The sequence below is a fragment of the Trichosurus vulpecula genome, chromosome 1 (assembly GCF_011100635.1).
Source record: "Trichosurus vulpecula isolate mTriVul1 chromosome 1, mTriVul1.pri, whole genome shotgun sequence".
Taxonomy (NCBI): domain Eukaryota; kingdom Metazoa; phylum Chordata; class Mammalia; order Diprotodontia; family Phalangeridae; genus Trichosurus; species Trichosurus vulpecula.
The window spans coordinates 54,098,646-54,124,078 of NC_050573.1; the positions used below are offsets into that span (position 1 = coordinate 54,098,646).

General features: G+C 37.8%; 1 protein-coding gene across 1 annotated transcript in view; it reads left to right on the plus strand.

Moving 5' to 3' along the window:
- The window catches only part of GNA11 (G protein subunit alpha 11), a 71,928-nt gene that overhangs the window by 13,115 nt on the left and 33,380 nt on the right, over positions 1–25,433 (plus strand). Inside the window, exon 2 of the mRNA XM_036757758.1 lies at positions 19,588–19,772. Within this exon, the coding sequence (XP_036613653.1) occupies positions 19,588–19,772 (185 nt within the window). The remainder of the gene's footprint in view (positions 1–19,587; positions 19,773–25,433) is intronic.

A 25,433-nucleotide genomic window follows, 5' to 3' on the forward strand; every position in this document is an offset into this window, starting at 1 on the left:
AGAAGTAAGACCTGTATATGTATAAACTGCAGGGAGATATCTCAGTTGATATTAGAACACATTTTTTTTATTAACATTTTTTATTTTTAGTTTATAACACTCAGTTCAATATGATTTTGAGTTCCAGATTTTCTTCCCCGCCCCCCTCCCCAAGATGGCATGGAATCCAATATATCTTCTACATATAATTTCGCATTGAACTTATTTACACAATAGTCAAGTTGTAAAGAAGAATTATGATCAATGGAATGAATCATGAGAAAGAAGAAACAAAACCAAAAAAAAAAAAGAGAGAGAAAAAAAAACAAAGGGAAAAAAGAAAAAAGAGAGCATACAGTATGCCTCAATCTGCATTCAGACTCCACAGTTCTTTATCTGCGTGTAGATAGCTCTTCTCATCATGAGTCCTTTGGAGCTGTCTTTGCACCTTGTATTGCTGAGAAGAGCCAAGCCTATCAAGGTTAGTCATCACAGAATCCATGTATCTGTGGTTGTTCTCCTGGTTCTGCTCCCCTCGCTCAGCATTTTATTGTGTAGGTTTTTTCCAGGTTGTTAAGTCCTTATCTTCCCCATTTCTTATAGCACAGTAGTATTCCATTACCTTCATATGCCACAACTTGTTCAGCCATTCCCCAGTTGATGGGCATCCCCTTGATTTCCAATTCTTTGCCACCACAAAAAGAACTGCTATAAATATTTTTGTACATACACGTCTCTTTCCCACTTATGTGATCTCTTTGGGATACAGCCCTAGAAGTGGTATTGCTGGGTCAAAGGGTATGCACATTTTTATAGCCCTTTGGGCATAGTTCCAAATTGCTCAACAGAATGGCTGGATCAGTTCACAACTCCACCAGCAGTGTAACAGTGTAGAACACATTTTCTAATAATCAGAGCCAGCCAAAGAGATGATTTCCTTGGGAGGAAGCAAGTTCCTGTCACTGCAAGTCCTCAAGTGGAGGCTCGATGATCTTTGGTCAAAGAGGATAGAGGATGTTCGTATTAGGTTTGGTTTGGACTAGATTCTGTAAAAAGGAAAAGCTTCCTGGAGAGTAGGGATTTAAGGGAAGTTACAGTCTTAGATGAGGAGAGGAATGCGGAGGATCCACTTTAGCACCATCCACTTGGGAGCCTTCCTGCGAATGGGCTGTGGAGGTCAGAAGAATCCCCACACAATGTTCTCAAGTCCAAACAATTGCTCACCTTATTGGTGCACACGTGTGAGCACACGAACATACATGTGTGAGTGTGTCTGAAAGCCGTACGATCACTGTCACTCTCTGAGGGCTTGACTTTTATAGGGTCTCAAGAACTGGTAAAGGGTTGGATTGAAGAAAAGCAAGGGATCAGATGCCTGAGCTGACAACCGGTGCTCTGCTATTGACCTTGAGACACTTGGCCTCAATTTGGGGCCTCAGTTTTCCTGTTGTAAAACGAGGAGAGTGGAACTGATGAGGCTATGAGATACGTTGGAAAAAAAGCAGTGCATTCGGAGTCAAGGAACTGGGGCTGAAATCTGAGCTTGGCCACTTCTGCCTCTGTGACCTTGGTCAGTCACTTCCTTGCTCTGGACTTCAGTCCCCTCCTCTGTAAAATGACAGGGTTGGTCCGCAGGGGTGGGGAACCTGTGGCCTCCAGGCTGTATGTGGCCCTCTTGATCCTCAAGTTTTGCCCTTTGACTGAATCCAAACTTCACAGAACAAATCCCCTTAATAAAAGGATTTGTTCTATAAAACTGGAACTCCGTCAAAAGGCCACACCCAAGGACCTAGAAGACTATGTGTGACCTGGAGGCTGAAGGTTCCCTACTCCTGTTTTAGAGTTTTGGACTTGGAATCCCATAGACTTGAGTTCAGATCCTGCCCTAAGCACTTAACTAGCCATGTGACCTTGGGGAAGACACTTAATCTTAATCAGCCTCAGTTTCCTCATCTATAAAATGGGGATGATTATAGCAGCTACCTCAAAGGATTGTTGTGACGATCAATTGAGATAACATGTAAAGTGCTTTGCAAACTTTAAAGAGCTATATAAATGTTAGCTATTATTGCTACTTTTATTACCTTCCTAGGAAAGCCCTGTGGAAACCATAAAGCACTATATAGACGTGAGTTATTGTAATTATTTGCTATTAACAAAATGGTCCTTAAATATTTCAAGGAGTATTATATGATTTTTTAAAATAAATTACTATTTTCAGAATTAACTAGCATTCTCTCTTCCACCCCATTGAACAACAAAAAAGAAAATTCTTAACAGTAATTCATAGTTAAGAAAGCAAATTTCTGCATTGACTTTGTCCTAAATTGTATGTCTCATTCTAGATATTGAGTCTATCTCCTCTCTGTCAGGAGGTTGGAGTTAAGCTTTATTATAGGCCCCTGGAATTGTGGCTGGTCATTGCATTGACTAGAGTTGTCAAGTCTTAAAGTTGTTTTTCTTTATAGTGTTATTAGTTTATAACAGAACTGTACAACTTGCAAACTTTTTCTGCTGCAGATCAGTTAGACTAGAGAAAAACTGACAATGGTTGGTTGCTTTGGGTCATGTGACAAACAGAAGAGCGTGCTCAGTGGCAACCCTACATTTTTTGCAGGCTGCCTGAAATCCTTTGGTGGGAGGCCTGCAGGCCTGGTATATAAAATGTTTTTTTGATTCTGCCCCCCTTTCACTCAACATACAAGTCTCAGTTTTTTCTGAAACTAATTCCTTATAGCTAAATAATTTATTAATATACCATATTTATTCATATATTACATTTATTATAATTTGTTTTGACAATCCCCAGGAGATGGACACGCCCTTAGTTTCCAGTATTTTTGCTACCAAAAAAAGCCTCTATAAATATTTTAATCCTTTTAGGTTATGAGTCTAATAGGCTATCAGTGAGTTCAAAGAATATTTACATTTTAGTGGCTTTGGGGATATAGTTCCAAATAGCTTTGCAGAATGGCTGTACCAATTTACCATTGGTACATGAGTGTGCATATTTCCCTGTAGCCCCACCAACAATTGCAATTTTCTTTTAAATAAAAATTATTTTGCCAATCTGATGACTGAGGTGGGACCTCAAACTCGCTTTAATTTGCATTCCTGTAATTTGTGGTGAACATTTTTTCATATTGTTGATAGTTTAGGTATCTTCCTTTGAAAACTGCCTGTTCATATCATTTGACCATTCCTAATGACTCATTCTTACAAATTTGAATCAGTTCCTGAACAATCTTGGATGTAAGAGCTTTATCAGAGAACCTTGCTGTAAAGTTTATTTTCCTCAGTTACTTGTGTCACTTAAAATTTTTTTTAAATAAAATTTTTTTTTCATTCAGTCAGCAAACATTTAAACCAGGCTGTTTGCTAACCATTAGAGATACAAAGGAAGAAAAGGTGAGATTTTAGCTTTAGAATTAAAGGAAGGAATTTAGATTTGAAGGAAGTCAGGGAAGCTAAGAATTGAGATGAGACATGAAAGCGTTCTAGGCATGGAAGACAGTGAAAATACCTTGAGTTAGAGAGTGTCTTATTTGAGGAACAGCAAGGAGGCATGTGTCACTGGATCAGAGAGCAAGTGGGAGAAGAGTTAACAAGCCTTTATATTATCTTTTTCCATTTTATTGACAAAAATTAAATAAAACAAAAAGCAACCTTGCATGAAATCTGTATAGTCAAGTAAAGCAAATTCCTGCATTGGCTACGTAAAAATAATATGTCATGCCATATCTTGAGTCTGTTACTTTTCTGTCCAGAGGTAGATAGCATTCTTCATCACTGAGCTTCTGGGATCCATGGTGATCATTGCATTTGATCAGAGTTCTGAAGTCTTTCAAAATTGTCTTTATAGTGTTGTATAAATTGTTTTCCTAGTTCTGCCCACTTCATGTTGCATCTGTTCATATAAGTCTTCCCAGGTTTCTCTGAGACCTTCTCTTTTGTCATTTCTTATGGCACAGTGATATTCCTGACGTTCATATACCATTATTTGTTCAGTCCTTCCCTACTTGGTGAGTACGCCCTCCATTTCCTATTCTTTGCCAATACAAAAAGAGCTCCTATCAATATTTTTGTACATATGGGTCCTTTTCCTCATTTTTTGAATTCTTTGTAGGGTATAGAGGCCTCGTAGTAGTATCTCTTGCCAAGTTAATGCACAGTTTAGTAATTTTGGGGGCATAGTTCCAAACTGCTTTCCAGAATAGCTGGACCAGTTCACAACTGCACTAGCTGTGCGTTAATCTGCTTGTTTTCCTAAAGCCCCTCCAGTATTTGTTATTTTCTGTCAGTTTTGCCAATTTGATAGGTATCCGCATAGTTAACTTCAGTCTGCATGTCTACAGCTATTATTGATTTGGAGTATTTTTATATTGCTTTAGTAGTTAGATATTTTTCCTTTGAAAACTGCCTGTACATATCATTTGACCTTTTACCAATTGGGGAGTAACTCTTATTCTTATATTTTTGAATCAGTTCCTTCTATCTTGAGACTTTTATCAGAGAAACTTGGCAAAGATTTTTCCCCCTAGTTGCGCATTTCTCTTCTAATCTTAGCTGTATTAAGCCTATTCCCTCTTTTAAAAAAAATCTTGGTTTTCATTTAGTGAAAATATATCTCCTCTCCCTCCACTATTCCCTTTCCCTCTTTGAAAAAAGAAAGAAAAACAAAACCCTTGTAACAAATATGCATGGTCAAGCAAAATAAATTCCTATATTGGCCATGTCATTCAAACACATCCACACCCACACACTCCCCCCACATGTATTTATAGATACTTATATGTATCCTTACATAAACATAGATGTATATGCATATATGTCTTAATGTGTACCCTGATTATCACCTCTCTGTCAGCAGGTAGGTAGCATGCTTCATCATGAGTCTTCTGGAATCTGGTTGGTCATTGAACATGGGTAAGAGTTTCCCACCCACTCTTTATAAAGAATAATATGGTGATGAGAGAGGAATGAGTTAGTACCAGTGTGTTGGGTTTGCCATAATTTGCTTCTGTTCCCCCTCTTCTCTCTTCTTTCCCTCACCCAAAGCCTAATCACAGGTTCTTATCTTTTCTTTCCTTTTAAACCCTTCTTCAATGTTAGAATTTATTTTTCTCAGGACAGATCTCTTCCTTAATGTACCATCTCTCTAATTCCCCTCTCCCTTCTCTTCTTTACCTCCTGTTTCCTTGCTGAGTGAAATGTATTTCTGCACCTAGTTGTGTGTGTGCGCGCGCCACGCCGTGTGTGCGTGCATGCGCACACGTGTATACATACGCAGTTGTGTATATTCTTTCTTTTTTTTTTTACTATTTCACATTAAAGTGAGTCTCAAGCGTCTTCCCTCTTCCAGACCTTACCTCCTTCTGCTTTCCTTCCTCCAGTTCTCCTTATTTGTAAAAGGTTTTCCAAAAGTCTTAGCGCAGTTTTTTTTTTCTTTTTGGAGGAGGGAAAGGGCAGTTGGGGTTGTGACTTGCCCGAGGTCACACAGCTAGGAAGTGTGTCAAGTGAGGTCTCATTTGAACTCAGGTTCTCTTGACTCCAGGGCCAGTGTTCTACTCACTGCACCACTTAGCTGCCCCAAGTTTTGAAAATATTAAAGCTTAAAACTGCCCTAAAACTTTTGGAACACTGTATATAGTCTTCTACTTGTACACCCAAATTATGTGTGGTAGTGTTCCTTTCCGCCTCCCTTTGACATCATTAAAACAAAAAGAAACATTCCTAGATTCTCTTATTAGAATTCCTCTGTGAAGTCTGATGATGACATAAAATTCTGAGGGGAGATGTATTATTTCCCTCTATTAGATTATAAACAGTTCATTTTTGTTTAGTCCCATATGATTGCTTATTCATATTTACCTTTTTTGCGTTTTACTACTTACTGTGTTTGTATTTCAGAGTTTCTATGCAGTTCTGATCGTTTATCAGGAATGTTTGGAGGCCTCTTTCATTTTTTTCTTCATTTTTTATTTGACCTGAAAACACTGGACTTTTGCCATAATGTTTTGGGGATTTCTTTTAGGAGAATCACTAGTGGATTCTTTCTATTTTCACTTTTCTCTCTGACTTTAAAGGATTTGGATGGTTTTATGATTTTTTTTTTTGAAATATGATGTCTGTCTCCCCCCCCCCCCCCCCTTTTTTTTTGGTTCTAGTTCAAGTAGTCTAGTGATTCTTAAGTTATCTTTCCTTGATCTGTTTTTCCAGGTCACTTGTTTTCATATGTGATAACTTATATTTCTATTTTTTATTTGCTTCTATTTGGTCTATTCTATTTTTCATGGAAGCTTTGCTTGGGTAAGGTTTTCTACTAATTGTCCTGAGATATTATGCCCTGTCCAATTCTTCTAAAACTCTCATTTCTAGTTTTTTCCTCCTTTTGCTCTTATTTCTTTTCCAGTTGATTTTTGTAGTGCTTTCATTTCAATCATGAAACCATTTTTAGCTGTCTTTTTAAACTGTCTCTTCCAGGAATTCTGGTTGAACTTGTGTCCGTGCTGTGGTTTTTTTCTTTGAATCTTTGCTGGCAGATGTTTTGGAGTCCTTCTTTTTTCCTGAGTTTTTCTTGAGGCATCCCTGTCATCATAATAGCTCTTTATTGGGGAAATTCTTTTTTGTGTTTTCTTATTTTTCCAGCCTTACTTCCTGATTTTGGACTTCATATTAGGGCCAGACTCTACTCAGTTCTGGAGTGAATGTCTGGATTTTACTTGGTCCCATTTTGTGTTCTCTTAGCTATTGCTGCTGCTTTTTTGGGTTATGGAGTATAGTATTTGTTATTCCAGGATCTCTGAGATAGGTCCCAGTGGAGTGCTACAAGTTTTCTGTGTACATAGATAAATCAATCTGAATGCTGACCTCCTGGTCTGAGCCCTGCAAGTTCCTAACCTAGGTTTGGACATGAACAACATAACTGTGGGCTTGTCCTTGTGTGGAACTCCAGTAGACTGTTGCTGGACTCACATATGGTCAGCCAGCTGGAAAGCTCTTCGGACTCTTAGTGACAGAACTGCCAGTTCCACTTTGGGCTCAGCTTGTGACCCTGGTATTCAACTGCAGTTTCCTGACCAGCCAACCTAATGACTCTTTAAGTGAGACTACATTCCCCTCGCAGGATCATAGGCCCAGAATTGTTTCTTGTTCTTTGCTTCGTATGAGGCCTAGGGCCCATTTAATAAATGTTTGTTAAATGGATTTTTGTCAAGACTTAGCTCTTTTTTATATATTCACACTTTGAAATAGCTTTTAGTTCCTTTTAGGTTAGCTGAATTGTTTCTGCTCATGTATAGGCACAGTCACCTTCTTGGGCAGCACTGGATCTATGACCTAGTGCTGGGGATTGATCAACAGAGCTCCTGTTTGACATTTGTTTCTGCTACTTACACAAAGTTTGTCTCTTCTCTGGGAGTCTGGGACCTGTTCATGCCCTGGTATAGTCTCGGGCAGGTTCTCTTTCAGTCTAGAAGGGCTGAGAGCTTGGCCTCTCCTGACTAGATCCTTTCCCCAGTGTCTGCAGACCTCTCTGTCTCCCTATGCTAACCTGGACCGGAAAAAAAGAGTCGCTGATTTTTTTTTTTCTTGCATTTCCCAGTTGGTACTTGATCTGGTGCATTTTCTAGATCTCTGAGGTATAGTTGTGGGAGAGATCTTGGCTCTACTACTTCCTTCTACTTTGCCATTTTGGCTGGTAATTTGTTCTCTTCCAATTTTAACTGCATTGGTTTTGTTTGTGCAAAAACTTTTAAATATTATATAATCAAAATTGTGTATTTTAGCATCTGTGATCTTTTCTGTCCTTCGTGTGGATATCAGTTCTTCCCCTGTCCATATATCTGAAAGGTAATTTTTTTCCTTGTGCCTCTAAATTTGCTTATGATATCACTTAAAAAATAAACTAACCCATATATCTATTTAGAGCTTATCTTGATATATGTTATAAGATGTTTTTCTATACCTACTTTTGCTTTCCATTTTTCCCAGCAGTTTTTATTGAATATTAAATCTTTATCCCAGTAGAATGGGGTGTTTGCTAGTATGCTACTGTGTTTGTTAGCTTTTGTATGTTGTGTGCCTTATTTGTTCCTCTGCTCAGCCTTCTTATTTTTTAACTGGTACTAAGTTGTTTTCATGATGATTGCTTTGTAGTATAGTTTGAGATCTGGTACTGCTAAGACCCCCTTTTTTCACCACTTTTTCCTAATGTTTCCTTGAGATTCTTGACCTTTTGTTCCTCCCAATAAATTTGCTGGGTTTTTTTTCCTAGCCCCTTAATACCCTTGGTAGCTTAATTGGCATGACAAGAAATAAACAAATTCATTTCGTTAGTATTATCATTTTTATTAGTGGCATGACCCCCACGCAGGCAATGAATATTTCTCAAATTATTTTAGTTTGCCTTTATTCTTATAAAGTGTGTTTTGTGGTTGGATTCACATAATTCCTGGGTGTTTCTTGGTAGATGGATTGTCAAGTATTTTATATATTCCATAATTGTCATAAATTGAATTTCTCATTCTGTCTCTTCTGTGTTTTGTTGGTAATATATAGGAATGCTGATGATTTATGTGTTTTTATTTTTTATCCTGCAATATTACTGATTTGTTTCAGATAACTTTATAGATGATTCTAGAGGGTTCTATAGACAGACCATCATATAATCTGCAAAAAAGTGTGTTTTCCTCTTTGCTTGTATTTGTTCTTTCGATTTTTTTCCTTGTCTTATTGCTATAGGTAGGTATTTTTAGTGTTGTCTTGAATAGTAGTGATGATGGCAGGCATCTTTGAGTTATCCCTGATCTTATTAGAAAGGCCTCCAACTTTTCTCCATTACATAAAAAGTTTGCTCTTGGTTTTAGATATGTACTGTTATATGTGTGTTTAAAAAAGAAAACAATTTGGTAGAGACACCAGTAAGGTGACACATTGCTCCATGGAATCAAATGCCTTTTTATAGTTAACAAATAAGTACAGTGAGCTCTTTTATTCTTAGCACCCTTTGATCATTCGTATCTGTAAAGATATATTTTGTTGTTGAACATCATTTGTGAAAACCTACCTGTTCTCTTCTCACAAGGTACACTCTCAATGTGGATAAAAATTGTTCTCCTAAAGATATTATAGAAATTAGAAAACACGCATATGGGTCAATTTTTGATTTTTCTTCACGACATTCCTTTGGCAATAATAAGGTATTTTTTCCCCTTCTTTTTTAGCCCCGTATGTTTTGGCTGTCTTCAGAATTGATCCTTCTGTAGTCCTGAAAATTGTATTTCCTCCAGCATTTACTTATTTATATTAATACATGAGGGGTTGAACAGCAAGTCTCTTTCAGCTCTCACATTCTGTCCCTTTTTATTTATTTAAAAATTTTTTTGTTTAGTATTTTATTTTTCCCTAATTACATGTGCCATTCTGTTTCTTCTGATTATTTTTTCATTTACTATCTAATTGTATTCTTTTTCTCGACTATCTTAGGAATTCGTTGGAAGATTTATGTTGATCTGGAAAGATTAATTCTCAGTGTTTCATTGCTTATACCTGTTTTTCTGTGCTATTCTGAATGATGATTTGGTGTGCCTACTGAACTGTGAGTTTCATGAAGATTAGAATCTATCATATTCTTTTATATCTTCCTTACCACTGAGCACAGGGTGCTTAATTCAATATTCGTTTCCATTTCAATATTTTATAGTACTTTCATAATAGCATATGAATGTATAATTTAATTGTTGTATCGTGTAAAGCATTTTGAATAGTCTCAAAACTTATGTTTGAGTACTCATTGAATTGACTATTTCTGGCCACTTAACCTCTCTGATCTTGGTTTACTTATCTGCAAAATAGGGATAATAATATACCCACATTACAGGGTTGAAAACTAAACTTTTATACGTTTGGAAACTAAAGGGCTGTAAGAATGTGAGTTATTTATGTTAATACAACATAGTAATACCATCAGCTATGTCCATTAATTTTTTTGTTTTTAAAAATTTTTAAAATTCATTTCAAACTTAAATATAAAAATTCAAAAAAAGAGAACATTTTTATGTACACAGCATAGCAAAAAAAGAGGATTCATTACAGAACCTTGAATTTCCATTTCATGCTTTAAAAAAACAAACTACGTATTAATACTACACATTGTTTTCAAAGCTGCCCTGTTTTTCTGAGCTTCTTTCTAAGTTTTCTTTTTGTTTTCTGCTGTGTACTTTTTTTCTCCCTACTTGAAATGACTTAGTTCAAAGTTGCTTTTGAACAGTGTTCCTGTTAGTGTCCAATGTTCTCTTGGTTCTGCTCACTTCACTCTTCATTATTGCATACGAGTCTTTCAGTGTTTTTCTGAAGTCAACTGACTCATCATTTCTTATAGCACAATCACTATCATATACCACAATTTATTTACACATTCCCCAGTAGATGTCCCCAGTTCTCTGTCACCACAAAGAGAGCTGTAATAAATATATTTTAGAACATGAAAGTTCTTTTCCTTTTTCCATAATTGCCTTAGGAAACAGATGTAATAGTGGTATTGCTGGGTCAAAGGGTATACACAGTTTTATAACTCTTTGGGTGTAATTCCAGATTGCTTTTCAAAGTGGTTGGATCAGTTCACAATTCTACCAGTAGCGATTTAGTGTCTCAGTTTTTCTTCATCTCCAACATTTGTTGTTTACTCCTTCTATCATTTTAGCTAGTCTGAGAGGTGTAAGATGATATCATAAAGTTGTAATTTGTATTTCTCTAATCAGTAGTGATTTAGAGGATTTTTTCATAAGACTATATATATATATATATATATAGTTTTGATTTCTTCTTCAAAAAACTGCCTGTTAATATCATTTGACCATTTATCAATTGGGGAATATGCACATTAATTTCTTGAAGGTGAGTATCTTGTCTTTTGGATATCTACTCCATCCAAGGTCTAGTGCTGGTGATCTTCTTTATTGTGAGAAAGATGTGTTTGGGGCTTTGGGGTGGGGATTTGACTTGTGGTGACTAGGAATGTGCTTCAGAGGACAGTTTTGCTGCTATGTATGCTGAAATGACTTTGATATTTATCAGAAGCATTTCCCAACCTTTCTTTCACAATACTTTAATCATAACAATGCCACATTGACATAGCATTTTATAGATAATAAAGTGTTTTGTATACATATATAATTGGATTCTCATAGCACCTTTGTGAGATATTGCATATTTATTCTCATTTGACAGATAGGGACATGAGGCTCAAAGAGATGAAAAAAGACTTGCCTAGGAGCGTTGGACCAAGAATTGATGGGTTTTGATTTCCAGTTCCAAGTGTTTGATTCCAAGTACATTGTCCCCAACTGCCAATTGTTCCTCTTTGTCGTAGTTTATATATTTTATTTTGTGTCATGATTAATTATGTAGGCATCTTTTTTGGCTAGTTAGTGAGCTCTTTGAGAACTTAGGGAGACTGTTTTCTTTTGGAAAGGAAGTTCCTCTCAATTTAGGACACAGTAGGCCTCAGGTGGATATTCATTTATTCTACAAACATTGACTAAATTAATTTTTGCCAAGGCTACTTATTTAATTGTATGTAATAGTTTACATTTTCAAATAGCTTTGAGCTCTTTATGGTTTAACCGTATCTTTGCTGTTCATGTACATTTGTTTCATTCAACACTAGAACTTCTCTGTAAGAGTGTGCTAAGGGATGTAAAGATGAATAAAACAGGATTCATACCTTTACTAAGATCAAGTTAATGGAATGGTAGAACATTTGTGTAAATAGCTATGGTACAAAATAAGACAGAATTATAAAAGAGGTATGAATTAAGAGGAACAGGGGCTCCCTATCTGGATTTGGGGCCAACAGTCATCAGAAGGCTTTCTGACTGGTGTTTTAGCTAGTCCTTGAAGAATTAGGATGTCAACAGGCAAAGAGATGGAGGCATTGGGGCAGTTATTCCAGGCATAGGGTACTGGGCAAGCAAGGTGGGAAAATGCACAAGTTTTAGGGGAAAGTATTTTCCAATTTTCCAATTTTTTTCCTGAAAGTAGCGTGTAAGAAGGAAAACAGCGTGAGTCAAGGTTGGATCCAGATGGTTTGAGGCCTGAGTTTTGAACTTCTACAGTTTTCAGGCATTTATTCATTGTTTCAGTTACTTTTGTTCCCCTCCTCTGATTCATTACTAAGTTTCCAAACCTTTCCTGTTGCTTGGCTTTTTGTTGTTGTTGCTGTGGTTCACGCTTTGGTTCCATGTTTTCCCACACGCTTTAGTTGAGGCATCATATTTTTCTTTGGTTCCCTTTCCATTTTTAGTACAGTTACTGCTTTATCCCCATGATCTTTAGAGCATCCTTTTGTGAAGTCACATGTTTTTAGGTGGTTTTAGTCTTCACCATTCTTCTGAAGAAAAATGGTTTGTTCTACTTTAATTATGTCTCTTGGGATATTCCAGTGGTCCTATGGACTGTATCCTTTATGTATCAAACTTAGTAGGTTCTCCTCACCAAACACCTTAATTTCTCTGTGGAGAAGCATTGTGTTTTACTAGTCAAGAATATGGACACATAAAACTAGATATAGCATGGTATAATTGGCAGAGCCCTGGATTGTGAGTAATGAGAGCTGGGTTCTAGTTCCACTAATTAGCTGTGGAACTTTGGTCAAGTCACTTCCTATTTCTGAGCATTTGTTTCTTTTCAAAAATGAAGAGTTAGAGTACATAGTCTCTGAAGTCCCTCAGCTCATTCATCCTGTGATTATGATATATGTTTCTTTTTTGTTTAAAAATTTTAAAAAACTGAAATTTAGCATTAATTTTTTTCTTTCTTACCCACTACCCCCTCACCCTTCGGGGAAGAGGGGAGCAAAACTCAAGCAAAACAAATTCCCACATTGTCTGTGTCCAGAAGATGTATACCTCATTCTGTGTAGCGGTCCATAACCTCTCTGTCAGGAGATGGAAGGTGGGAGGTATGATGTATCTAAGTCTCGTTTAGCTTATGTGACCACTGAAGATGATCATAAGTCCCAGCTCTTTCAGTAAAATGAAGAAGATAGTCATACGAATTAACTATCTTCATTATGTTTCACGATAGTAAAGTTCTCAAAACATATTACATGCTCTCATTTGATCGTCACAACAACTTTGTGAGGCGGGTGCTGTTATTCTATCCATTTTAGAGACGAGGAAATGGAGGCTGAGAGAGGTTAAGTGAGTTGCCGAAGGTCACACAGCTAAGAGACTGTCTGAGGTGGGATTCAAAGTCAGTCTTCCTGTCTCAAGGCCAACCGTCTATCTCACTGTGCTACCTAGCTACCTATGATTACTAAAATGCTTTGTAAAAGTAAGGTCATCTGTCTCATATAGCATGATGGCCGGTGAAGCTTTGTGATTTTGTGAAATTAGTTTAAAAAGTGGTTGAGTGAAAGGCGAACAGAAGCCCCAGGTTCTACTATCAGCTCTTTGTGATAAAGGGCAAAGATCTCTGGCCTCTTTCCCCTCATCTATCAACTGGGAATAATACTATCTGTCCTTTTTATGGAGCTGTTATAGGAATCACATGAGGTCATAGATGTGAAAACGCCACAAAATGCAAAGCACTTGTATTGTTGTATATATTTAATATATTTCTGGATTGTGGTATCTTGTTTAGCCTCACAGCATCAGCCAGTTTTTTACGTAGCAGTTTTTCCTGATTTCCCACTTGAATCTCAAAACTATTGAGATAGATTCTTGAAGCCATGGCTTTGTAAACTTTTAAACGTTTCATAAATATGAGTAGTTATTTGCTAACTAGTGATAGTTTGGTTGCATGCTCTTTCTAAGCTATTAGTTCTATTCATTATTTTTTTTTTTTAAAGAAGATTTGGCCTCGCTTATTGGGAACAATCTTGCTGTACAAAGCTGTACAAAAATCTTGCAGTACAAAGCTGATGTTTTTATAGTACTTGATTGTCTTAAGCCCTCCTTTCCATTCTATTTAATCTTCACCAAGGGCTTATTATTTCTCCGTTACAGATAAGGAAACTGAGGTGCAGGGGAGGGAAACGATTTATCCAAAGTAATTTACAGCTTGCTTTTAATTAGTAAGTGTCTAGAAGCTAGGCTTTCTGGGTAATTCACTCTGCAGTGCTTGTTCTGCATGACCATATTGCCTCTCTTCCATGCTGTCATTTGTCACTTTCTTTAGATTTAGCACAATTTGAGTAGTCTTGCCTTTTGTGTTTATATATATGAATATGAAGGCACAGATTTCTTTATCCTATCTTAGAAGAGTAGGTTCAAGTGTTTGTTAAATTTAGTGCCTGGTGCATTGTGGATGCTTAATATGAGCTAATATTTGTCCTCTAAGAGGCATCTGGATAATTGGAAGTGTAACAGCCTTGATTTTTGTGACTTAGGGTACAGTGAATTTATAGCCAAAATGAAATATTCAGTTCCTTTTTTCATCCAGATTGAGTCTTCCATGTAGATCAGATTGCTTTCCATCTCTCTCCTCTCCCCCCACCCCCATGTCTGTTTGTTGTTTGATACTGTCCACAGTCAGCCCTGTCTGGGGTCCATGTTTAGGATGCCACTACTTTCACTCTTTTTTTGATACTGGAGGCCTCATTTTAGTTTTTACCATTGGACACAGATTCCATCTAATTACAGTTGAATTGAGAATCTTGCCATCTCTCATTCTGTTCCTACTTTTTTCTTTGGAAATATTTTATCTATAGGACTGATCCTTTCACATTTGGCTGCACCATATGTCAGTCTTTCCTCAATGGACATGTTTCTTTGTTGCCCCCTGTTCATTTGAATAGGAAAAAAGATGAGGTTTCACGAAAGCTAGCTAGTCCCACAATCATAGAGTTGGAAAGGACATTTGAAGTCCTCTTATCCAACTCGTTTGTTTTGCAAATGAGGAACCTGAATATTCACAAAGATGAAGTGACTTGCCCAAGGTCACATAGCTGGTAGTTTTGGGATTTGAACCTAGGTCCTCTGACTTCAGATTCAATATTTTTTCCTTCGTACCATGCGGCCCCCGTAGCAGTAACATATTCAGCGCAATTGAGCCATACCCTAGCACCTAAAACTCTTGTGACCAACATAAATCCTTGTCATTCATTTATTAAACATCTGTATCTATAGTGTACAGCCTGCTATACTCAGCAGGGTACAAAGGTAAGACCAAGTTCCTATCCTCACGGAGTTCACAGTCAACTGGGGGAGAAAAAACATGTTTTCATGTAACTAATCAAATCTAGAATGTGTTCCATATGTAAGAGGAGTACATAATAATGTGAGATCAGATGAAAAAAAGAATTTCTAGATTTGAAGATACAGAATGATTTCATGGAGACTAAAATGGTAGGATATTAGCATAGGTGCATGTCAGGTCTACTGGTGGTTAAAGGATCTGTCACTGCATCTTTCCAGATTTTCTTCCAAATCATAGCATTGTGATCTTGACTTTGATCCTTGACAAACTTCTAGATGATATTTATATCCTCAGCAATTAGCACAGTATTATTTGGCATATAATACACACTTAATAAATACTTTTGATTAGTTTCTTGAGAGGAGGGCGATACATTTCATTGGTAAATCTTTTGCTACCAGTGTTGGATACTGCTTTGGTTAGAATTCTTGTATACTTCAGATACAAGTGTTATTTTTCCTTGATACTCTTATTGTCATTGTGTTAACTGTAGAATATATTATTAAAGGGGTAATTAGTGAATATCTGGAAGAGAAATTGGTAACCATCAATAGCTAACATAGCTTCATCAAGAGCAGACCAATTTTATTTCCTTTTTGACCAAGTTGCTAAACTGGTAGACCAGGGAAATGTCTGTGTGTATATATTTTACCTTTATTTTAGCAAGACATTTCCCAGAGGCTTTCATGTTGTTTTTGTGAAAAAGACTGAGAGATATGGGCTAAGGCAGCAATATAATTAGTTGGGCTCAGAAATAAGTTGAGTGGTAGGCTCCAGAGAAAGTCAGTGATTTGATATATTTGATATCCTCTTGCAAGAATTCTTCTAGTTGAGTGCTCCAAGTACCTATTTAACATTTTTACCAGTGACTTGAATAAAAGCAGAAATGATATGCACATCAGATTTGCAAATGACCCAAAGTTGGGAGGGATAGCTAAAATACTCTGTGACACTCAGGATCCAAAAAGATCTTGACAGATTAGGAAATTGGGCTGAATCTAATAAGATGAAATTCAGAAGGAATAAATGTGAGATCTTATACTTGGGTTTGAGAAATAGTACACATGCAGAATGGAAGACACATGGTTAGACAGACACCAGTTTGCAAAAGATCCAAGGATTTTTATTGGACTATAAGCTCAGTATTTATAGAAGCAATGCGGATTGGATACTAGATTTGGAATCAGGAATCAATCAATGAGCGTTTATTAAGTGCTGACTATGTGTAAATTTTTTTTTAATTTAAATTTTATTTTCTTCAGTGAAAAAAAGTTCTCTCTCCTTTTTCATTGGGGGAAAAAAAACCACCTGCATTCAACCTGATACCCCTGGCATTTTTTTAAAAGCAAAAACTTTGTCAAACAAAACAGATTCTTAAACTAGCCATGTCCAGAAATATAATATTTATTTTTATTTAGTCTTATTTTGTATCCCCAAGTCCTTTGCCTCTCTTTTAAGAGGTGGATAACATGCTTTATCATCCATTCTCAGGAATTGTTGGTCATTCATTGATCAGAGTTACTGTGTTTCCAAGTTGTTTGTTTTTATAGTGTTCTTGTCCTATAAATTCTTCTCATTGTTCTTTTCCACTTTGTTTTGCATAGTTCATATATGTCTTTCCAGATTTCTCTGAAAACCATCCCCTTCTCTCATTTCTTTTGGCACAGTAGTATTCTCCTGCATTCATGTACCATAAATTATTCAGCTTTTCCCTAAGTTGGTCAACTCCTTAGTTTCCAATTTGTCACCACAAATAAAGCTTTTATAAACATTTTTGTACATAGGTCTTTTCCCTCATCTTTTTGGCGTATAGGCTTAGTAATTGTATCACTGGGTCAAAGGGTGCACACAAGTTTAGTAAATTTTGGTGCATTTTTCGCAGTTTGGGTTAAGTGGCTGGCCCAGGGTCACTCAGCTAGTAAGCGTCTGAGGTGGGATTTGAATTCAAGTCCTCCTGACTTCAGAACTGGTGCTCTATTCACTGTTACCTAGCTGCCCCATAGTTCCATATTGTTAAGTGCTAACTATGTATCAGGCGCTGTGCCAGGTGCTATGGATAAAGAAACAGAAATGAAGCCATTTTTGCCATTAGGAAACTCATATTCTTTTGCGGGGTGCAGGAGGAGGAGACAAAATGTGCTTATACAAAATGTATACACAAAGTATATACAAAGTGTATACAAAATATTTGTTGGAAGGAAAATGGGAAGATTTGTATTCAAATCCTACTTCTGACACTTCTATTTGTGTGACTATGAGTGTAATTTAAACTTTCTGAGCCTCGGTTTCCATGTCTGTAAAAGGATCCAAAAATCACCTGGAGTACCCACCTCACAGGGTTTGTAGTGAAGTTGAGATGCAATAGTGTATATAAATTGCTTTGCAGACGTTAATGTATGAGTCTGATATGATGATAATGACATTTGAGTCAACTCTGGTATGGCTGTCAGGAATGCTAATTTTATTTTTAGGCTACATTTAGAGAAGCATAATATCCAAGGACAAAGAAATGATAGTTCTACTGCCCTTATCAGTGTACATCTGGAATTCATTTAAGTGTGCTGCATTTTAGGAAAGATATTGACAAGCTGGATATTGTCCAGAGCAGGATAGCCAATATGACGAAGTGCCTCAAAATCAAGCCATAGGAAGATTAGTTGGAGGAAATAGGGATATTTATCTGAAGAGGAGAAGACTAAGGGGGAAGAACTCGATGGCTATCTTCAAGTGAAAGGTCTTCATGTGGAAGAGGAATCAGACTTGATATGCTTGACTTCAGACTGCAGAACAGGGAGCAGCAGTGGGTGGAAGTTGTAGACCGGAAATTTAGGCTTGATGTTAGGATAAACTTCCTTCCATTTAGAGTTATTAAAAAAGTGGGATGGGTTCTCCAACTCCTTCAAGCCAGGAGATCTCCAAGCACAGGCTGGATGACTACTTATGGAGGATGTTACAGGGGCGATTCTTGCCCAGGCACAGGTTGGACTAGAAGTCTCTTCAGATCCTCTACAACTCTGAAATCCCATTATGCTGAATGCAGTGAAGTGGAGAGAACATCTGACAAGGAATTGGAAAACATGAGACCTGGGCCTGACCCACCTTGGGCAAAGCCTTTCTTCTCTGGTCTCTTTTTTTTTTTTTTTACTCTTTAAAATAAGTGTTGGACTAAGTGGCTACTAAGACCCCTTCCTACGCTAATATTTTATCATTCTAAAGGGAGAATGATACAGTAGGGCAGTTGGTATTTGAGAAGGCATATATAGGGCCACGTCTGCAGTTGCCGTTAGTAGCATGTACATGCTTCATCTAAACAGATGTCACCAGGGCTTGTGACTTCAGAATGTATTTATATGGGATTTGCTGTTAGAATCTGTTGTCCATCTATCTGCTGATTTCTATGAATAGTTTGGTGGTGAAGAAACTTTTTGATATCTCTGGTTCTAGGCATCAGGGAGTGTAGGTAAGGTACATCTACAGATAATCCCTACACTTGATTCTTGTGAATTCACTTTCTTCTCTCCCCACCCCCCCTTACCTCCATATCCCCTGGCTTTTCCCCAGAAGTACTAAAAAAGATCAGATGGCTTACTTTGTACTTCGACTTCTTAACTGTATCACTTGGTTTCTTCTCTGGTTTCTATTGAACAGAGAAATCAGCAAAAGTCCAGACAGAATTGAGGCTGGCAAAGGGCACAGACAAGTTAGAAACCATATTGTTTATCCTTAGACAAGCAAGAATAAACTGGAGTTTCAAGCCCAATTAATTGCCAGTCATTGGCTTTTTCAGGGTCTTTGTCCTCTCATAAGGAGTAGTCCTTTAGGTAATCCTTCGCATGCCGGGGATTGAGATTTTGATATTGCCTTCACTGGGAATTCAACATACAGTACTTCACTGGGTTGTGTTAACAGGGTCATGTCTCGTTGGTTGTGGGGGGAGAGGAAGAAAGAGATTTTTTTTTGAGATTCATAAGAGTAACATGATGTTGGGCTTGAATACCAGAGTTGCCTTGGCCATTGGTGTAAACAGCACATTCTTTCTTTCTTTCTTTTTTTTTTTTTTTTTGGAGGAGGGAAGGCAGGGCAATTGGGGTTAAGTGACTTGCCCAAGGTCACAGAGCTAGTAAGTGTTTCAAGTGTCTGAGGTCAGATTTGAACTCAGGTCCTCCTGACTCCAGGGCCGGTGCTCTACTCACTGCGCCACCTAGCTGCCCCAAGCATGTACTTTCTTGAAAGGACTTCTTGCTGTTTCTTAGATTAGAAAGAAAAGCCCACAGGTCAGCTGGGAACCTTACCCAAATTATTTAAATAAGAGGGGAGGCAGGTGGCATATTTTTTCTCAATACAGCATCTTCATAAACTGTTTATATGCTCTTATCTAATTCCCTGTCCCCCTTCCCCTTTTTGTAGGCACTGGAGAAAGTGGAAAGAGTACATTTATTAAACAAATGAGGATAATCCATGGTTCGGGCTACTCTGAAGAAGACAAGAGGGGCTTCACCAAGTTGGTCTACCAGAACATCTTCACTGCCATGCAGTCCATGATCAGGGCTATGGAGACCCTGAAGATTCTTTACAAGTACGAGCAGAACAAGGTGAGCAGAGACCAGGCAGTCCTCTCCTTCAGTGACTCCATTGTGGAGTTCTCTCTTTATGCTTATGCTTTGGGGAGTGGAATTTTGAAGGGAATGTTTTGAGATTCTTCAGTGTCCTGGCTTCCTGGTAGTTAGCTCTTCTGGGTGATTTGATTTCCTCCCTGTGAGAATGAATAACTACTCGTAAGTATGGGTTACAGAGTTGGGCAACCTTGTCAGTGCTGGTAGTGACACATGCCACATGCAAGTTGAAAATCTCAGTGTGAACTCAGGCGCATAGAGCAGACATAATGGCATAAGCAGGACTGGAAGAATGTCATTTCCATTGTTAGGCATACCTCTAGGCCTGGAAATGTGGACAAAAGGCTGAGGGTTGGAGGCCAAGTGCTTGTGGGATGCTGGAAGACCTCCTGAAAATCACAGCTGGCCCATGACCTACCTCCCTTGGCTGTTGCTTATTGGATTAATTTATGGGAAATGGGGAATGGTAGGAAGCTCCAAAGCTGCCTAAGTCTTAGGAAGTGAACTGTTTAGCTGGCTCTGAATGAAGCCAGCTTACAGTGCTGGTATCTGGCTCTCTTGTAACTTTCTCTTCCAACGTGATGAGCCATTGGATATGCAGAGTTCTCTGAGTTAGAAGCAGAATTTCTTTGGTATCTAACTGGAACCCACAGTTCTTCTCGGACAGATGCGAGAAGCTGCCTGTAAGCTCATAGCAACACCCACTTGTACAGCTATATCTGAGGGTATGCTCTTGCTGCTTTTATTGATCTGTTTTCAAGGGCTTATAACTCAACCACAGAAATTTGCTCTGGGCTGAAGCTTGGCATAGGAGGAATGAATTTTTTGTACAAATGTGGTTTAAATTAATCTAATTCACTTTAAGATTTGAGAATGCCAATAAGTTAGATTTCAGATATGCTATAACTTTTGGTCCTTCCCGAACCTCCAGTGCAGACCAAAATTGTAATCCTAAACAAAAACATTGATCCGCCCTTCCCTCTCTGCAGCTGTGTTCAGGCATTGGACTAGGGATTTGAAGCAGAACATAGAACTTTTCTTAAATTCAGTTTAGCTTTGTACTAGGGGAACAGGCATTGTTTGTTCTTGTTCTCGTTACCTCACCAGCATTCAGCTTGGTCTTGGTGAAGTGAGTTTACTGTCTCAAGCTTCTGTTCGTTTTGCCAGATTTACCTAGGAATACTCCATACCTTTTGGAGATTTGTTTATCCAGTCTGGACTATTGAGGAAGGAGAATGGTGTGTTATAGATTGACATTTGTGCAGGGACAGATGGGTCATGAAGAAAAAGAGCCTCTCACAGCACAGTAAAGGGCACAAGTTTAGGCTGGTCTTTGAGCAAGTTCCAAAGAGGTCATGTTAGATTCCTGAACTCATTTGAGACTCATCACTATTAGCACTGTCCTGAGGCTTTTTGGTATCCTGTCTCACAGCACACATGCTTTGTGCTCTCAGCCCTGCTGTAGCCTGGCATTGTCAATTTGATTAAAACCCTCAATGAACCAACAGTGTCAAAAAACTAATTCCATCTTAGGCTGCATTGAAAGTAATCTAAAGTCCAGAAGGAAGGCAAGTGACAATTCTGGGCACCGCATGTTAGGGAGGGATTTGACCAAGTTGGAGTACACCTGAAGGACGGGTGTGTGTGTGTGTGTGTGTGTGTGTGTGTGTGTGTGGTCCAAAAACCGCATTAGCCATAAGAAATGGTCAAAGGAACTGGGGATCATTAACATGAAAAAGATAAGATTGTTAATGTGGAATTACAACATATTAAGTTGGAAGGGACTTCAGCAACCCTCTAGTCTGATATTTTGTGTATTTGATCTATTTATAAGTTAGATACATGTCCTGCTATATCAATAATTATACACAGTCTAAAACTTAAAAATAGAAATTCAAAAAAGGATGAGATAAAGATGAAACAATATTTGATGCTAGAGGCAATAAAGAGTCACAGGGTTTTTGGGAAAAGCAGCTAGGTGGGGCAGCTGAGCTTGCAGTTAGGAAGACCTGAGCTAAAATGTGGCTTCAGGTACTTACTAGCTGCATGACCCTGGGCACGTCAATTAACCTCTGCCTGCCTCGGTTTCCTCATTTGTAAAATAGAGATGATGATAATAATAGCACCTTCCTCCTGGAATTGTTGTGAGGATCCAGTGAGATAATAATTGTGAAGCTCTTGGCACAGTGCCTGGCATATAGTCAGGACTCTATAAATGTAATTTGTTGTTATTGTTGTTATGTTGGATTTGGAATCAGGAAGACCTGACTTTGAATCCAGCCTTAGACATGTATTAGCTGTTTGACTCCGGGCAAGTCACTTAACTTCTCTCAGCCTCAGTTTCCTCATCTATATATTGAGGATAATAATATAGCGTGTCCTTCGTAAGGTTGTTATGAGGAGCGATTGAGATTACATGTGAAGTGCTTTGCAAACCTTAAAGTGCTCCTATAAATGCTAGCCGTCATCCTCCTGTGAATAGGGGCTGACTTAGTCAGACTTAGACTTTAGGAAAATCACTTTGGCACCCATATACAGCGTGGATTGGAAAGGGAAGAGACTTGAGTTATGGAAACCAGTTCAGAGGCTATAATAAGAGGCTAGGTGGCAGGTGATGAGGTCCTGAATTGAGGTTATGGCTGTGACAAAAGGAGATAGTTATGGGAGACATGGAGATGGAACTGACATTGATGACTGATTAGATGTGGATTTGGGATGAAGGCAGTTTGTTGGAGCCAACTCTGGCCAGCTCTAGATCCGAGCATTTATGCACCAGAATGAGCAAACAGTACATATCAAGGTTTGATTTATTATTTTGTTGATTGTCTAGACTTCAAAAATATAGAGAAAATATTAATAATTCTTATTAAAATTTAAAAATGAGAGCTGATTGTTAAACATTTATCAGCACACTCCTGAGGGAGAGTGAAGAGTGAAAAATAACACTGAAGTTGTGAAGGACCTGGGTAATTAGAAATATGGTGGTACTCTCCGCGGTAATAGGGAAGTCTGTAAGGTGGATTGGTCTGGAAGGAAAGATAATGTATATCTGTGATCCAAACCACAATCCATCCATGCCTGATCATACACTCTCCCTCACCTAAAATGAAGTGGAGGGAGACGAAACCATTTATCTAGCTTTCATTTTCTTCCTCTGTCTAGGAGCCTTCCCACAAAGTTGACCTGGGGTCATAAAGTCTAGGTAGAATTTTCTCAGTGGCACCTGTATAGTTGTAGGGAGTGGTTAGTTTAGGTTCTACCTGTCCCGAAGGGACTGACACCTGGCTCAGAAAAAGGGAGATTGGGAGCCTGTGCTGCAAAAGAGTAGGAGAGGGAGTGGGGGAATATTGAGGGATGTTTAGATGTGGTTTGTGTGGGAGATGAAGTAATTAAAGCTGTCTATATTCCTATGAAAATATGATCTAAATCAGTATTTATTAGAGAAATAAAAATTAAAAGAACTCTGAAGTACCACCTCACATCAAATTGGCTAATATATTGTCTATTGTGTTCAGAGTGGCCTCCAATATGTCTTCTATTTTCTGATTGGTTCATCGTATACTTCCTTGGGGTGATGCCATGGCCCTCCAGGGAATCCCACCCTTCACTTTGGAAATGTTGGTCTAGTCTATATCTTTCTGTATTGTCTATAAGAATATCATGAGATACTTTATCAAATGCTTTGCTAAAAATCTAATTAAATTATACATATAGCATTTCCTTTATCTACTAAGTATCCCTGTTAAACATGGAAATTTGGTTTGGTATCATCTGTTCTTTTTTTTTCCCCCTAACATTCCAATTTATTATTTATTTTTAGCATTTTTTTCTTTTTAAATTTTGAGTTCCAAATTTCCTCCCTCCCTCTGACACCCTCCCACACCCACTGAGAGAAGGCAAGCAATATGATATCTGTTATACATAAATCACGCAAAACATTTCCATATTAGCTATATATTTTTAAAAGCAAGAAAAATAAAGAACGTGAGAAAATTATACTTCACTTTATACTCAGTTTATCAGTTCTCTCTGGAAGTGGATGGCATTTTTTCATTTCGAGTCTTTTGGAATTGTCTTAGATGATGGTATTGGTCAGAGTGGCCAAGTCTTTTCTTTAAAAAATATGTTTATTTAATATTCTGTTTTTTCCAATTACATGTAAAAGCAATTTTTAACATTCATTTTTTAGAATTTTATTTCCAAATTCTCTTTCCCTCCCCTGCCCCACCATTGAGAAGGCAAGCAATTTGATTTAGGTTATTCATATACAGTCATGCAAAACATATTTCCATATTAGTCATGTTGTAAAAGAAAACACAAACCAAAAAAACAAAACCCTCAAGAAAAATAAAGTAAAAACAAACTGTGCTTCAATCTGCATTCAGACTCCATCGGTTCTTCCTTTGGAGATGAATAGCATTTTTTCATCATAAGACCCGAATTGCCTTGGATCATTGTGTTGCTGAGAATAGCAAAATCATTCACAGCTGACCATTATATAGTAATGCTGTTACAGTGTACGTTCTCCTGGTTCTGCTCATTTCACTTTGCATCAGTTCATGTAAGTCTTTTCAGTTTTTTCTGAGAGTATCCTACTCATCATTTCTTATAGTACAATACGATTTGATCAGATATACTGCAACTCTTTCAGCCATTCCCTAATTTATGGGCTTCAGTTTCCTTCACTTTTCAATTCTTTGCTACCACAAAAAGTTTGCTTTAAATATTTTTGTACATATAGGTCCTTTTCACTTTTGTTTTTTTTTAATCTCTTTGGAATATAGGTCTAATAGTGGTATTGTTGGGTGAAAGTGAATGTACGGTTTTATAGCTCTTTGGGCATAGTTACAAATTGCTCTCCAGAATGATTGAATCAGTTCACAACTCCAGTAACTCAATTTTCCCTCATCCCTTCCAACATTTGTTATTTTCTTTTTCTCTCGTATTAGCCAATTTGATAAGTGTGAGGTGGTACTTCAGAGATCTTTTAATTTTTATTTCTCTAATAAATAGTGATTTAGATCATATTTTCATATGAATATAGACAGCTTTAATTACTTCATCTGAAAACTGCCTGTTCATATCCTTTCACCATTTATCAATTAGGAAAATTTTTTTATAAATTTGACTCAGTTCTCTATGTTTGAGAAATGAGGCCTTTATCAGAGGAACTTGCTGTAAAATTTTTTTCACAATTATGATTACTATGTATTTCTCTTTATCCTATTCTCTCCCCCTCCCCCCTCCCTTTCTTTATCCTACTATCTCTTTCCTTTCATCCTGTCTATCCTCAAAAGTGTTTTGCTTCTTACTGCTCCCTCCCCTAGTCTGCCCTCCCTTTCTGTAAGCTGAGCCCTCCCTTCCCTCCCCCCATCCCCTTCCTCTCCTACTTTCCCATAGGGTAAGATAGATTTCTATATCCCCTCTTTGAGCCAATTCTGATGAGAGTAAGGTTTAAGTGCTCCCCGCCATCTCTTATCTTCCCCTCCCCTGCAAAAGCTCTTTTGTTCCTCTTTTACGTAGTATAATTTACCCCACTCTACCTCTCCTCTTCCCCTTCTCTCAGTGCATCCCTCTTTCTCACCCCTTAATTTTATTTTTTTACTATATCATCCCACCATAGCTGACTCACATTCATGC